Source organism: Equus asinus, chromosome 16, assembly GCF_041296235.1.
Source record: "Equus asinus isolate D_3611 breed Donkey chromosome 16, EquAss-T2T_v2, whole genome shotgun sequence".
In the NCBI taxonomy this organism is placed as follows: Eukaryota; Metazoa; Chordata; class Mammalia; order Perissodactyla; family Equidae; genus Equus; species Equus asinus.
This window is the reverse complement of record NC_091805.1, coordinates 49,410,888-49,426,824: the sequence shown is the minus strand read 5'-3', so window position 1 is coordinate 49,426,824 and position 15,937 is coordinate 49,410,888. Positions and strand designations below refer to the sequence as shown.

The following is a 15,937-nucleotide window of genomic DNA, read 5'->3' as shown; positions in this document are numbered from 1 at the left end:
GAGGTAAGTTTCCTCGTTATTTTAATTTACTCCAAGTCTCTGACCTTCAGGCAGAACCCACAAACCACAGGAAAGGAAGGGGATCAATAGGAACCACAAGTTCTCCAACATTTTCTGAGCCTTTTGTTTCTCTTCTCCCCAAACATGCAAACCCCATACCACGACAGAGCAAGACTGGCTCCCATGCTCCACTGCTTTCCAAAAGAGCCTTTCTTCTTCCGCTTAATGATCTGGCAGCCAGCATTTTGTGTTCACGCTGGCGGCTACGCTGCAGTGCACACACCAGCCAAACATTCACAGTACTCTGCCCAGGCCCAAGCTGCTTGTCAGCATCCAATAACAAAAGGGTGAAACTCAGGTTGGAGTCCGTTTGATGCTGATGAAAACTATTGGAAAGGCGGTTGTGAAATGGGCCCCGGATTCTGCTCTCCAATGAATATTGTGTTGTTTGTCTAATGGTATGGACCCCCTGCTCCTGTGTAGCGAATATTAACCCCTTCCTGATTTTATAACATCCACGTTCATCCATTGCTCATGTTTTTCATTATGGCATAACTTTATTCCCATCTTTTTGCCTGGTAGGTTTAGGGTGAAGCAGCCCCCACCCAGCACAGGATTGAAAGTGACTTACAAACCTGGGCCTGTAAGTCTGATGTGCTGTCTATTGTGTGTGTTTGTGTGTGTGTATATGAATATGTGTATGTTTCCAGTGAAGTGGGCGTTTGAATCATTCTACCCATTCAGTTTAGACCATGTATAAGTCTAATTTTTCTAGTATCGTGAGCAAAAGATTCATGGTAGTGGTACAATATGTGGCTTAATGTCACTTCATATAATATCCATGAGTCTGATCCTACGTGTAAATAGAGTTAAACTTCCAGATGGAAACATTTATGAAGTTCACCCCACTTGTCTCAATACTAAAGTTATGTACAGTTGTATGAAAAACACCTTTTTAAAAATTATGATTTAACAAGCATTGGAAAGCTCCTTATCTAAAGATATCCTGTAACAAATCCTGCAAAGTGAAAAATCCATTGGAAAAATAATTATTCCATTCTTCATATTTTATGTAAATCTGGTTTGTTCTCTTGGTATTTGCCAGATAATATTATTTGATGACATACTAAGAAATAATAGTATATTAAATTCATCAGCTGCCTCATTTCTCCAAAGATTTCTGAAACACAAATTTTAAAATGTCAACCTGTTCTGACCTTATTTAATACATTCCCCAAAATGAGGAGTTTCGTATAAAATATGCGTATTGCCTCTTTAAATTGTAATTTCAGAAATGTAATATGATGTAAGCAAAAGTTTGTCTCAAAAGATAATAAAATCACACTTATAAATCTTAACATTTATTTCTTGGTCAGTGCATCATCTTGCTGCTTTAATACTCATTTCACTCAACAAACTTTGAGTTCTTCCCATGTGCCACTGACAGTGCCTGGGTACAGGGGGTGTTAAAAATGAGTAAGACACATAAGGAGCTTACAGAGCTGGGCACGCAGTGGGCACTCAAGAGATGTATGATTGAGTGACAGATGAAGTGAGGATGTCTGGTAGATACATGAGCCATTCAGCACAGATGACATGAACAGGCTCATGGGAGCGCTGAGCAAGGGCATCCAGTCCCATGACCAGCACACAGTGCTCACTGAGACCTGAGATCTCAAAGCAGCCCCAGTTGTTATATGTTGACACAGAAGGGTTAGTTCGGTATAGTGCAAAGTCAGTTGGCTTCTTGTCATCACTGTGCTACCAAGTAGCTCAGTGATGTTGGTTAATTAATCCTCTGTGCCTTGTTTCCTCATCTGTAAGAGAAAGAGCTTAGACTGGATAATTTCTTAGCCCTCTTTCAGCTCTAATGTCTTATGATTTATAAAACAGTAATATGCAGGCTGCAGTTCCAAAAAGAAATACATTTAGGGAGTGGGTCCACTAATTCATGAGTACCTCTCTGAAACAGTTCATGATTCTACTGTGTCAAGAGTTCAGAATCTTCACAACATAAAGCGAAAACAAAAATCAAAGCAAGCTCTTCTTCCACTGTTCTGGGAAGTTAGCAAATCTTTTTCATTTAAAATAGGGATTATGCCAAAAGCCGAAGTGACTGCTTGATCAACCTTTATAGGTACTAAAAACCCAGCGTGTGTTCTTTGAAGCTCACTCTATACTGTTAGTTTTTTTCAGGTCTTTTTTTTTTCTTTTTGATGGTAGACTTTGGCTCTGGCAAAAGTATAATCTATAGACTTCTCCATATGTAAATCTAACCACTGTTCACCTTGGTTAGTTGCCAGAGCTAAATGAATATGCTCAAAGCCTGGGTAAACCTGTGTGCTGGCAGGACTCCAGCTCCCCTTGCGCAGGATGTCATCATCCCCAGCCCTGCTCTGATTGTCAGGCCTGGAGGACCGAGGGCCTGATTCTCAGAAACACAGCATTTGGACACCCTCCAGTATGCAGACGTTCACAAGCATATTGTTGAAAAATTGAAACATTTTTCAACTCTATTATTTATAAAAGTATATTGAAGAAAAAAAAATTCCACTTTTATCTAATTGCTTTCCATGTGGTAGTTTCTGATTTATTTTTTCCAGATAACTGTTCTCAAGTCTGCTTTTTAACCCACCTCCCGGAGAGGCAGCTTAGAAACATAAACAGCTCTTTCTTTCCTGGCTAGTGTTCTCTTCAAGGAACAAGGCAAGAAGCCCATTCCTTGCTGTGTTTCTTCTTCATTGTAGATCAGGTTTCTTCTTTGTTGGTGCAAACCTCATCCATTTAGCTTTCAGACCCAAGCAGTTTGGCATTTAAACTAATTCTGTCTCCCTCTACTGGCTTTGTCACGTTACAGGGCTTACATTAGGAGTACCATAAAGCAAGGGGCAGGGCAGGGAAGGCGTGGGTTTCACCCAGTCTCTTAGATTAAATTTATTTATCTTAAATTTATCTTTACCTGCAAGGATGCCAATAGACAGAAATATACTACTGGCATTCAAGAAATAGCACAATTATGGGCATTGTAGAAGTTTGCCTTGAGTGCAGCATCAGTATTCTGGCATTTAGTTTTCTTATGCTTTTTCCTGAATATCACCTGGTTTTCTCCTTCAACAGTTTATCCTGGGTCCCATTTTACTCAATGGAATTCTACCTAACTAATCAACAAAGTAATTCTTCTAAATACTGTAACAGCTATTGTTCATTAGTGCCAAATTTCTAGATGAGGAAGCAGGATTAGAGAGTTTAAGTAACTTGCCCAAATTAATGTTAAAAAGAACAATTTGGAGCCAGCCGTGGTTGCCTAGTGGTGAAAGTTCGGCAGGCTCCACTTCAGCGGCCTGGGTTGCGGGGTTGGGTTCCTGAGCGCCAAACCACACCACTCGCCTGTCCATAGCCACGCTGTAGGAGCAGCTCACATAGAACTGGAAGGACTTACAACTAGAGTATACAACCATGTACTGGGGCTTTGGGGAGAAAAAAAAAGAAAGAGAGGAAGATTGGTAACAGATATTAGCTTAGGGCTTATCTTTCCCAGCAAAAAAAAATAAAAATAACAAGTTAAAAATAAAAAGCAATGTTGTGTTTAAAAAAAGAAGATTTGAACTCAGATATGTCTGATCCTACAGCTACATTATGTTTTATAGGTGGCAGCTGGTTTGCAGGCAGAACTGAAAGTGGAGTTATTTACCATGGTTGTTGGAGAGGATGGTGCCAAGGGATCAGCACACATCTCTCACAATATTGAGATTATGACTGAGCATGATGTCCTGTTCTTACCTGTGGAAGCAAATATCCTTTAAAGTTCAATTTGCGTAATCATAGATAGTGCAGAAATTATATATGAGCAAGGAGAGCAGGGAAGTCAAAATGCTGTTTTCCAACTGCCTAACACCCACATCTCCATATCTTCATTAATTGTATCTTTAAAACCATAGAGGTAAGTTTCTTAGCACAAAGATTGTCTTCACTGATCTTTGAAAGCATCTTAGCAAAAGGCCTGACACATAATACATGGGCAGTCACTGCAAACTGAATAAATGTCAATGTTATTGGCTATTTATGGGATATCAGACAATTATTTTTTTAAGAAAAAGCAAGTCTTTGTCATCAATAAAACTTGTAATCTTGTCGAGGGGTAGGAGATAGCTTTTTATTATAAAGACTGGATGGATATTCACTAAATTGCACATAGATTCCTTCATATTGGTGTCTCTTGCATATAGATGTCACATTGATATCAAGTACCTATTATATGCAAGGTACAGTATGAAATATTTTATCATATGTAAAAATGAAATTTGAACTCTATCTTAAAAGACTTATGTAATCTAGGATCAGAAATAAAATCTGCGCCCTTGATTCCTATATTATTTTGTCCTCCAATGACATGAATCATATATACTTTGTGTTATATATCTATTTGATATTTGAGCTGGGTCTTATAGAATGCAAAAACTCTTGATGAAAGGAGACAAAACAGAAAGAATAAACAAACCCATAGCAATAGGAAAGCTCTGGGTGTTTGGGAGGGTTAACAGGGAGTTCAATTTGTGGAGAGCTTGGAGAGTACTAGAAAACATAGTGGGAAAGTTGGTTAGAATCCAGTTGTCGAAGATTTTGAATCCTTGGCTTACTCTTTAATATATAAGCAACAGTGAATCATTGAAGGTTTCTGACCCAGTGGGTGATATAATCAGCATATCCTTATAGAAATGAATTCACTGTTATGGGGCAGGATATGATGAAGGAGAAGAACCTTCAACATATGCAAAAAACCATTGGAAGGCTACTTCAATAGGCCAAGTGTAAAGACAAGAACTATTGCGTGGCGACAGTAGACATGGAGGAGGGACATGGATGAAAGACACTGGCAGGAGGAACTGTAAAACTTGAGGTGGAGCCCACTGATAGAAGGAACTAAGAAGACATGAGTTCACCTCCAAAGTTTTGGGCTCAGGTAGTGAATCACGGATATGCAGGACTGGATCCCACTTGGGGAGTCAGAGCTGGAGATATAGTAATTTTAAGCATCATCTACACAGAGGTGATGATTGAAGGGATGGGAAAGGAGCAGAAATTTGGGGTCTGTTTAGGGAGTAGGAGGAAGAAGAGGAGCCAATGGAGACAGAACAAGCAATTAGAAAACCGTGAAATATCTCAGAAGCCATAGAAAGAACTTCAAGGAAAGTAGGGACATAGTTGACAGATGCTATAGAGATGTCAAGGAGAATTCAGATTTAAATAGGACTGCTAGATTTGGTTAGGACACAAACTAAATTGCGAAAGATAAAGAATGACTGTGTGTTAAGAAAGCAGAAACATTGAGTATGGATACCCTTTCAAGAAAATTTGTTATTAAAGGAAAGAGCAAGAGAATATGGTGCCTCAGGGAGGCAACAGAACAAAGGAGAGATTTTCAGTTTAGTGTACACTTAAATGTGCTTGTAGGCTGAAAAGAACGGATCGGAAGAGAAACACTAAAAATACGAATGGCAGGAAGTAATTAAAGCAGCAGTATCCAAAAGACAGCAAGAGAATACTCAAGACCAGAGCTGAAGGGTTAGTCTTGGCAAGGAGGAGGCTGAAGATGGCTAAGGATCCAGGTATTTTGAGATGAAGGAGAAATTTAGGGGAACTTGTGTTAGATGGCCTTGATTTCAATAGAAATGAAGTCAAATTCCTGTGTTCATTTATTCTTTCAAAGATAATATGGGCCTCTAATGTACTAGACACTGTTCTAGGCACTGGGAATGCAGAAATGAACAAGAGAGACAAAAATCCCTGCCCTTATGTAGCTTACGTTCCCGTGGGAGCACAGACACAGGAAAGAAGTAAAATACGGACTCTGATGGTGATAAGTGCAATGCGGAAAAATATAAAGTGGGAAAGGGGGTACAGGGAGAGCTAAGGAGGATTGCAATTTAAAATGGGGTAGTTAGGAAAGCCTCACTGGGAACGTGACTTTTTTTTTTCTTTTTTCTTTTTTTTGATGGCAAGGTTCTTCTGTGATGACAGAAGGAAACTAACCAAGGAACCAGTATTTTTCCTCCGGGAATTAAGTCCTCTTATATCCCCCTTACACAGGTTATGGATGCTGATCCAGAGTATCTGAATCCCTGCTGCTGATCACAGCAATTAAATCATTTTGCCTTTATGCTAATATTTCTATTTCCTTGCTTACGGAGATCACTTGTCAGTTAGGCACAGATAGATGGGGAAAAGAGATTGATTACCTCTTTTATCTACTTCCAGTGTCAACAATGATAGTTCACAGCCCATTTCCCAAGATCTATCCCCCTCCCCACCAAAAAAGCATGAAATCTGGACGTTGGTATGGTTTGGGGTCTAGTTATGGTGACTGATGGCCCCTGTAGAAAGGCCAGTCACAGTTCACAGAAACATATACTAGGAGGGACAGACAGAGGAAATTCCATGAGATGGATAGCCACCCTTAATGCCCTAAGCCTGGGCACATAGAATTTGCATTAGATAGAAAGTACCTACAGCTGAGCTAATGATGCTAGAGAAGAGACTCTGATTCTAAAATGTTATCTGAGTTTGTATATACAAGTCATTTGGTCATGAAAATCATAATCCTTAATGAGTTTTTTACCAGTTTTAACAAGCAGCAATTATGATAAGCGATTAAAAGATTTTCCCCAGGAAAAAGAAAACCCCACGATCCAGAGGACTTCTACAATTTCTTCTGCTAAACTTGGAGTCTTCATGTCTCGTAAAGTTTCTCCTTATTAGGTCCAGTAAGTAATAAATGGGAATTTGATTGTTAACCATTCAGATTTGAGGGCTTAGACCTCATGTTTATTCCCCTCTTCTTACAATGAGCCATGCAGTCTGGTGGAATGAAAATATTTGGTTTTAATAACTATAATAGCTACCCCTTTATATACATTCATATCTAATCCTCATACCATATCTATAAAATAGATATTATTTTCCTCTCTTTATAAATAGGGAAACTGAGGCTCAGAGAATCTTAAGTAGAAGTAAATCTAACCTACTTCCATGTGATTCTAAAGTTCATTCATTTAAGAGCTGTTTTCAGTCTTGAGCTGACTTTCCAAAAAGCAGGAGCACAAACAGAAACACAAACACCAGGATACCCTTCTGGACTTGAGAATTCACAAGCATGCCAGTGGCTTCTCAAATATTTTGTATACAAGATTCCTTATATATTCTTAAAAATCACTGAGGATTCCAAAGAGCTTTTGTTTGTGTGAATCATATCTATCACTTTTATCAAATTAGAATTAAAACTGAGAGAAATTTTAAATTTATGTAAAAACAACAATAAACCCAGTATATTAACATAAATAGACTTTTCATGAAAAATAACTATTTTCCAAAACACAAATTTATTAAGAAGGGCATTGTTTCACATTTTTGCAAATCTCCCCAGTGTCTGGCTTAATAGAACATAGTTGGATTCTCTCATCTGTTCTGTGTTCCATCTGTCACTATGTCATAACATATCATCTCATATTAGCTTCCTAGTGCTGCTGTAACAAATCTGTATTACTTTCTCACAGCTGCCATAACAAAGTACCACAAATTAGGTGGTTTAAAACAACAGATATTTATTCTCTTGCAGTCATGAAGCCAGAGGTCCGAAAGCAAGGTTGGTTCCTTCTGGAGACTCAGGGTGAATTTGTTCTATGCCTCTCTCCCATGTCTAGTGGTTGCCAGCCATCCTTGGTGTTCCTTGGCTTATAGCTGCATCACTTCAGTCTCCGCCTCTGTCTCAAATGGCATTCTTCCCTGTGTACAGTCACGTGCCACATTACAATGTTTTGGTCAATGACAGACTGCATATATGACCGTGGTCCCATAAAATTAGCACCATATGGCCTAGGTATGTAGTAAGCTATACTATCTAGGTTTGTGTGAGTGCACTCTATGATGTTTACACAACGACAAAATCGCCTAAGGACACATTTCTCAATGTATCTGTCATTAAGTGACGCATGACTGTATTTCTATGTGTGTCTCTCTCCTTGTAAGAACACCACCCATTGGATTTAGGGGCTATCCTAATCCTGAATGACCTCATCTTAACTTAATTACATCTATAAAAACCCTATTTACAAAGAAGGTCACATTCACAGGTTCTGGTAGACATTAATTTTGTGGAGACAAACCCAGTACAATCTACCCTCTGGGTCCTCAAAACTCACATCCATCCCACGTACAAAATACATTCATCCCATCCCAACATTTCTTAAAGTCTTCACTAATTCCAGGATTAACTCTAAATCCAAAACTCTCATCTAAATAGCATCAACGCAAAAAATTTCAAATCTCATCATGTAAATCAGGTATGGGTGAGACTCTGGTATGACCTATCCTGGTTTCCTCTCCACCTGTGGACCCGTGACACTAGAAAACAAGTTGTCAGCTAGCAAAATACAATGCTGGGGCAAGCATCGGCTAGACATTCCCATTCCGAAAGGAAGAAAATGGAAAGAATAAAGGAGTCGCTGGTCTAAAGCAAGTTTGCAACCCAGCAGGGCAGATTTCATGAGGTTTCAAGGCCTGAGAATAATCATCTGCAACTTGATCTGCCCTCTGGGCCCACAAAGGCTTCACCAGCCCCAACTTCTAGACCCTCAGAGGCCCTGCTGGCTCAAGCCTCTCTGTCCTCAGCCTGGGACACAGTCTTACCCTCTGGGCAGCCCATTTCCTGCTTATAAAATCCCAGAAGTCTGGCAGCCTTCCTTCATTTTGTCCTGTCTCTTTTCCCATCAGGCCAAGCTGGCAGTGTTTCTGCTGATACAGTACTCTCAAAAACCTGTCATTCTTCCGTGGATGTCAAGGGAGTCGATGCCATTAGGCCCAAGGGTTCTCCACAGATCCTTCTTGGATAACCACGTCTCTATTCCTGGCTTCTGCTGAGATGGTTGATGGTATCCATGGTCACACAAGCCTGATCTTTCCAGGTTTTCCAGCCACACCCTTGCTGATCTCCCCAGATGATGCCTTGGCATCTTTTGCAATATGGATAGGCTGTGAATATTCCAAAGCATCATGTTCTAGTTTCTTTTTGCTGACCAGTTCCTTCCTCAATTTATCTGTTTCCTCTTGCAATTTAGTATAAGCAGCAAGAAATCAGGCCCCATCTTCCAGTTTTGCTTGGAAACCTCAGCTAAAAATTCAATTTCATTGTTTTTCACCCAAAAGCAGAACACAATTCGCCAGGTTTTTTGCCATTTTATAACAAGGATCACTTTTGCTCCAGTGTCCAATAATATGTCCTTCATTTCTGTTTGAGGTCTCACCAGAAGCACCTTTAATGCTCATATTTCTGTCAACATTCTGTTCATGATGATATAGGAATTTTCCAAGATGATAGAAGCTTTCTCTACTGTCCCCATTGCTTCTGTCTGAGCCCTCACCGAAATTGCTTTTAACATCCATGTTTCTACCAATAGTCTTGTCAGGGTAATCTAGACTTCTAGACACCTTTCTGTCTTCTAGATAGACTTTCTATCATGGGGCTCAAAGTTCTTCCAGCCTTTACCCATTACCCAATTCCAAAGCCACGTCAACATTTTTTGGTATTTGTTACAGCAGCACATTACTTTCTGGTATCAAAATCTATTTTCCTGGGGCTACCATAAGAAATTACCACAAGCTGAGTGGCTTAAAAAAGCAGATAGTTATTCTCTTGCAGTTCAGGAAGGCAGAGGTCTGAAACCAGGTGTTAGAGGTTTGGTTCCTTCTGGAGGCTGTTTCATGCCTCTCTCCTGGCTTCTGGTGGTAGCCAGAATCCTTGGTGCTCCTTGGCTTGTAGCTGTATCACTTCAGTCCCATTTTCTGCTTCTCTTGTCACGTGGCCTCCTTCCCTGTGTATCCTCACATGGCATTCTCATAAGGGCTACAGTCATTGGATTCAGGGCCCTAATCTAGTATGACCTCATCTAATTACATTTGTAAAGATCCTATTCCCAAATAAGGTCCCATTCACAGGTTCCAGGTGGACATGAATTTCTGGAGGACACTATTCAACCTCGCACACATCTTAATATTGTTTTGAAAATATTTTTGACCTTGCAGACATCTTGAAAGGGTCTCAGGGAGCCCTGAGGATCTTGGAATAGCCTTTGGGAACCACTGAATTATGGCATGGTTTATCTCAGTTCTAGTCCATGACTTTCAGAAGTTATGGTGAAGTTTGCATCTCTAGCTGGACACTTCTAAAAACTACAGAATAGCTTTCAAATAAAGATTCATAATTTCTGTTGGCACAAATTTATCAGAAGTAACTTCATGAATCAACCTAATAGAAAAAATGTCTTAAGTTATGTTGCCTTTATGCCTCTTTGTTCATATTATCAGAGGTAAAGAAATTAAAAGATGTTTATTGTACTTATTCTTTCATTTTTAAGGTAAACATCTATTGTAAAGATTCTCTGCACCATCACCCAGCACTCACAGATAACATTTTAGTCTATTTCTTTCCAATCTCCCCTATTTATGTGTATACTGGAATCATTCTGTAGTTTTCTATCTTGCATCTCATATATTGCACACAGTAACAATAGAAACATATCCTGTGTTTACGTGGAGCCAGTAAGCACTTCACAAGAACGGTATAAGGGCGGGCACTATTGTGCCCATTTCATAGATGAAGAATCTGAAACAAAACCAGGTTAGATAATTAGTTCTATAGAAGCTATATTCGTTATCTGTTGCTATGTAACAAATTACCCCAAAACTCAGTGGCTTAAAGCAACAAACATTTACGATCTCATAGCTTCTGCAGGTCAGGAATCCAAGCACAGCTCCCTGGGTGCTCGGGCTCACCTCGGGGTGAATCGGCGTGAATCTGCCTTCAGCTCACTCAGGCAGTCAGTCATTGGCAGGATGCAGTTCTTGTGTGAAAGAGTGACTCCATTTTGTACCCTGGACTCTGTCTTGTTTAAAAAAATAGGAAATTGTGCTGACCTTGCTCACTTGCCAAAAGGGAGCTATTTGCTGAGAAGAGACTTTTTGAAGGACTGTGCAAAAATGTACTTTTTCAGGCAGCAACAAGATATCCTTGAGTAAGCCAATGAACTGTACCATAAATTTACCCTCCCTGAAAACCACCGAGGTGACTGTTCTGGGCTCACCTTGTTGCTCATAAAACCTCCTGAGTTTCACTCCTCAGAGGGACACTTTTCTGGCTACTGCCGGAACCTATGCTCCCTGAATTGCAATTCTGAGACCCCAAAAGAAACTCCCCTTTTCTTTTGCAGTTGCTTTTTTCTACGGTGACACTTGCAGGCTGTTAAACTGAGGACCTCAGTCCCTCACTGGCTGTTGTCTGGAGATGGCTCTCAGTTCCTTACCACGTGGGCCTCTCCTTAGGGGAGCTCACTACATGGCAGCTCAGTTGATCAGAGCAAACAAGAGCCTGAGAGAGTGTGAGCAAGGCAGAAGCCAGGGGTCCCATAACCTAATCTTAGAAGAGACCTCCCACTACATTTGCTCTACTTTGTTCTTCAGAAGCCAGTCACCAGGTCCAGCCCACTCTCAGCAGGAAGGGACTACACAAGGGCAGCTAGCACTAGGCCCTCACAAGGGTCGGGCCCCTGACTGCTGGACCATGTGGGCTCTGTCCAAACAACACGTTAGAGCTGCTTGGATCCCACATCTCAGAAACAAATTAACACTTAGAACATAAGGGGATGTTACCCTTAGGAACATCAGTCTCATCTCAAAACTCAGGATCTTCAATTGTGAGGAAAGGGGGTGAATTGTGGATAGTGTATGTAGGCCAGGTGGCTTCTTCCTAAGCTCCTGCCTGGTCTGGCCTAGAAAGGCTGCGCCAAGCAGGCTCATCAATTACACCTGATGGGTGAGTGGAACCCCCCCAGATACAGTCCTGGCCCCAGTGAGACACTCCTACCTCCATGGTCACTGTCCTATATTCCCTGCTAGATTTACTAGGTTTCTTTGGGATGAGCTAGACCTGTGACACTTGCCACTGAGAAACACTTAATACTGAGTATACCAAGCTAACTTCTAGCCAGGGAATCTCAAAATTGTTAAGCTATTCTTACATAGACATATGGATATATATATATATAATTATATATATAAATATATATGATTTATATTATAAATATTATATTATGATTATATATAAATATATAATATATAAATGTGTATGGACATATATAAAATATATATATAATGGACATATATATAATTTATACATATTTTTTATATATACATAAAGTAAGCTGAGATGTTATACTCCTAATAAACCATTCATGAGGCTTTTCTTTATGGCATTACGGGCTTCTATAGGTAACACTGCATCATTTGCAAGAGATATTATTCATTAAATGGTTTCTGTATTAAGCATTATATATAGCCAATGGCTGACTAAGCCAATAAATGCTGACTTTTAATTCACCAATTAACCTCTAACCTTTAGGGTTAAGGAGTTTCCAGTATTTTGCCCAAAAGTTATAGCTCAGTCACTTATTGTACGCATCACTTTATCTATCACATGTTCTCCTTCTCTTTAAGTAGTGTAGCACTTATCAGACAGAAGCACCTGTAAATCCTTTAGTATTGTTAATCTTAAATGATAGCAAAGCTATGGGAAAGCAGAACTTTTAAAACATATATATACATGTAGAATGCCCTCCTGGAACTTGTTTTGGTTTGGAAACCACCAAAAGTGTTAGTGGAAAATGCTGCCATTTCTTTACGTCTTCATGAACAACTCCAAGAAGCACAAACAAGATATGGATTCAGCCTTTGTTCACTCAAGAGTTAAGCTATCGTTCAAGAATTAAGTAACTAACTCCTCTCCCTGGGGGCAGAACAGCCGCCTAAAGACAAGACTGACTCTTCCAACTGGAAAGCACTTAGAATCCACTATCTATTGTCTTGCCTTTTCCTAGTTAAGCCTCAGGAACTCGATCCCAAAATTCTCTTACTCTTATTCTGCCCAACAAATAACGCCACTGTATTCCTTTGTTACTTCAGTGACTATGATGCTTAGGAACAATCACAGACTTGTGGTTTGGGACAGACAGCCATGCCACAAGACCTGCCGCTCTGAGACTGGCAAGAAAATGGTAGCACTACAATACAGCAACCTACACAAAATGGACAAATTCATAGAAAGACACAAGCTACTGAAACTGACTCAAGAAGATGCAGAAAATCTGAATAGAACTCTAACAAGGAGGTGAATTAGTAACTTAAAAATTTCCCACAAAGAAAAGCCCAGGCCCACAAGTATGTGTCAATATCTTTTCCTAAAACACTCCCACCTCCCCAAATCCCTATCACGTACACACACACATGGTGTATTAATCACTCAGAAGCCCAGCAAGGCATCTCAGCTGGACTACGCTTTAATTAGAAACAACTATTTTATTTAGAGAAGTATAAACAATTAGCAATTAGGATATCTTTATATACAGATATAACAACTTGCAAGAGCTTAAGCTTCGGGAGGCCGTTCTAGGTAATTTTTAGGGTCCTTTTCAGCTCTGTAAGTCAGTGATTCTGCATTTATGGGCAGAAAGTAATCAACTGTCCACCTGATTGTCTCAGCAGGAAGTAAAACCTAATACAAAGAAGAACAAATCAACCAACAAATCTTCTGCCTTAAAAAACAAAAATACAAGAAAAACTTTTGAAATGTTAATTTCAACTCCAGTAAAACAAATGCCTATGTAAAAAAAATTCTTTGCTCCCTCCCAGAATAGAAAGGGAAGAACTCTTGCTGGGCTCAATCTTTGAGGGCACAGAGGATTTTAAACCAGTCCTGGGATTCAGTCCAAGAAATGGAGCCCACAGTCCTCAGGTGGAATTCCCTCAGGCAAGCTGGAACCGCATCCAGAGATCTTCTGCAACACGGCCAACTCTGTCACCTGGTTATATTAAGTCAACAGCAACTACTGCTGGTTAGTTTGGAAGTCCTTTGAAAGAAAAAGCAGAAAAAAGGCACCACATTTCTGTTCTAAGTCAACGTTAAAATCAGCTTCTCCCTCTTTTTCCTCTTCCTCTTCTTCTCTTCCAAGTGGCTGGTGGCATCAGCAAAAAACATAACTTCACTTTTTGCCTCACATTCCCTCTTGAGATAATCAAGACCTGCCATGTTGAAGCCAATAACATCCTGGGGAGGAATACGGGAAAGATTAAACAAACTTCCCCTCACTTCAGTTCAACAGAGCAGCCTGTGTGAGTCAGGGAGCCACGCTGCAGGAGTGGTACCCATCCCTCCCTGTGGAAGGTCTGGGCCTGTTGTTTTTTCCTACTCCTCCCAGCTCCAGGGAAAAGCTCCTCTCAAATACAGAGGTATGCCTGGTCAGTCTCGCCACAAGACGAGCGCAGCGCACTGCGCTACTTTTAAGCTGCATACACACTAGGGTTAGCCCCTCGTGATTGTATTTCTACAGAGATACTTACCCGGACTTGCCTGACTTTTGAAATAGTTGTTTCCTTTAATTTTTCAATCACTGGCACAAGCATTTGGTTGCTAGTGATTTGCCCAAAGTGAATCCTAATAGAAAAATAGAAGAGTCATGTTACAAAGAGGAGTAGTGGTTCTGGCTCTACTTATCCCTTCTAGAAATAGCAAATACACAGTATCAAAGCAAAAAAAAAAAAAAAAGATTCATTTTACCATATGGGAGTATAGAAATGCTTCTAGCAAAAAAACACTAAAGAAGTGTCTTCCCTACTATTCAGTTCAATCTGATGACAATTTTTAAAATACTATCCTAAACCTTACGACACATTCAGTTCATCTGCAAAGCTGACTCTTTTTCCCAGTAATCTACCAGGTGGCCATAGATTTTGGCAATCATATTTTATGGAAGGATCAGTGAGAAAATGAGCCTTCTAAGAAATGCTAACTCAACAAATCTTTCTAATGAAGCCATGGCGGAAAAGAGGTAATCACTGATCAGAGAGTCAAACTCCCACCTGGAGGACCAAGATGCCCTTGGTGAATCCACGCTCCTTTAATCTCCACGCTCACCCTCACCCCCAGTTGTGACTTGCAATGTCCACCTGTAAGGCAGTAACCGTCTACAACCCTCTGATATGCTAGACGTATTCGCGGTGTTTCTCTTAGAATCAGTAACTCTGATTGACCAGCACATATGCCACAGCAGTAAGAAATTATTAGTGAGATTGCTGAGGGTGAATTTATGTCCTCACAACTTGCTCAAAAGTATCAATATGGTCATAGTGTAATATTAACATATCATTGTTCTTTTGCCACTATACTGATAAAATAAAAGGAATGGAGGGTTGAGAATCATGAAAACAGCCAATTCACCAAATACCAGTTCACTAAATATACCTGTTTTTTTGAACTATTTGGTATTGGCTGACCAGTCTGTATTTTGTCTTCATAACAGCATTTTAAGGAATGTTCAGTTGGTCTCTCTTGCTGTTCCCAGCTACAACAGCTTGAAACTGAGGGGCAGAGACCAGGAGACAGGAAGATTCTATTCTTAAGCCTTTGTAAATACATTCTTCTTAATTACATAATAACAAGAATCCTTCATACTTAAGAATGTACTCTAACAAACATATTTTATGTTTTTCATTCCCTCTATTTATGGCCCTACTTTTCCATTTGTACCTATAGAGACTAGGAAAATAAATCCACTATTCCTTAAAATGCTGTTATGAGGACAGAACAAAACCATTTTGCTTAAACTAAACAGTTAAAAAGGAACAACAAATGAGGCAAACTGGCCGTTGAGTAACGGGCTCTTAGTCAACTGCCTGGAACCAGAGCCACTGTGTTAGACGCCAGCCCGGAGACCTGCGCCTGACGCGGCACTCCTGAGCAACGTGCCGCCTCATATTAAAGAGGCGGGCCGTCACCATCCTTGTTCTAAGGGCAAGACTGATTCCAAAGGAGAAGAAATAATTTATGTCAGGCAGCACT

At 40.1% G+C, this 15,937-nt stretch overlaps 2 protein-coding genes across 5 annotated transcripts in view; one reads left to right on the top strand and one right to left on the bottom strand.

The window, feature by feature from the left end:
- The window catches only part of SPAG17 (sperm associated antigen 17), a 209,891-nt gene that overhangs the window by 190,184 nt on the left and 3,770 nt on the right, over window positions 1-15,937 (top strand). For all 4 annotated transcript variants that reach the window (XM_070487139.1, XM_070487137.1, XM_014847644.3 and 1 more), the window contains 3 exons: window positions 583-643; window positions 3,648-3,792; window positions 6,617-6,761. In XM_070487139.1, coding sequence (XP_070343240.1) covers window positions 583-643; window positions 3,648-3,792; window positions 6,617-6,756 — 346 coding nt within the window. In that variant the 3' untranslated portion in view covers window positions 6,757-6,761. The remainder of the gene's footprint in view (window positions 1-582; window positions 644-3,647; window positions 3,793-6,616; window positions 6,762-15,937) is intronic.
- The window catches only part of WDR3 (WD repeat domain 3), a 29,808-nt gene continuing 27,207 nt past the window's right edge, over window positions 13,337-15,937 (bottom strand). Inside the window, exons 26-27 of the mRNA XM_070487140.1 lie at window positions 14,440-14,533; window positions 13,337-14,146 (exon numbers count right to left, since the gene is read on the bottom strand). Coding sequence (XP_070343241.1) covers window positions 13,991-14,146; window positions 14,440-14,533 — 250 coding nt within the window. The 3' untranslated portion in view covers window positions 13,337-13,990. The remainder of the gene's footprint in view (window positions 14,147-14,439; window positions 14,534-15,937) is intronic.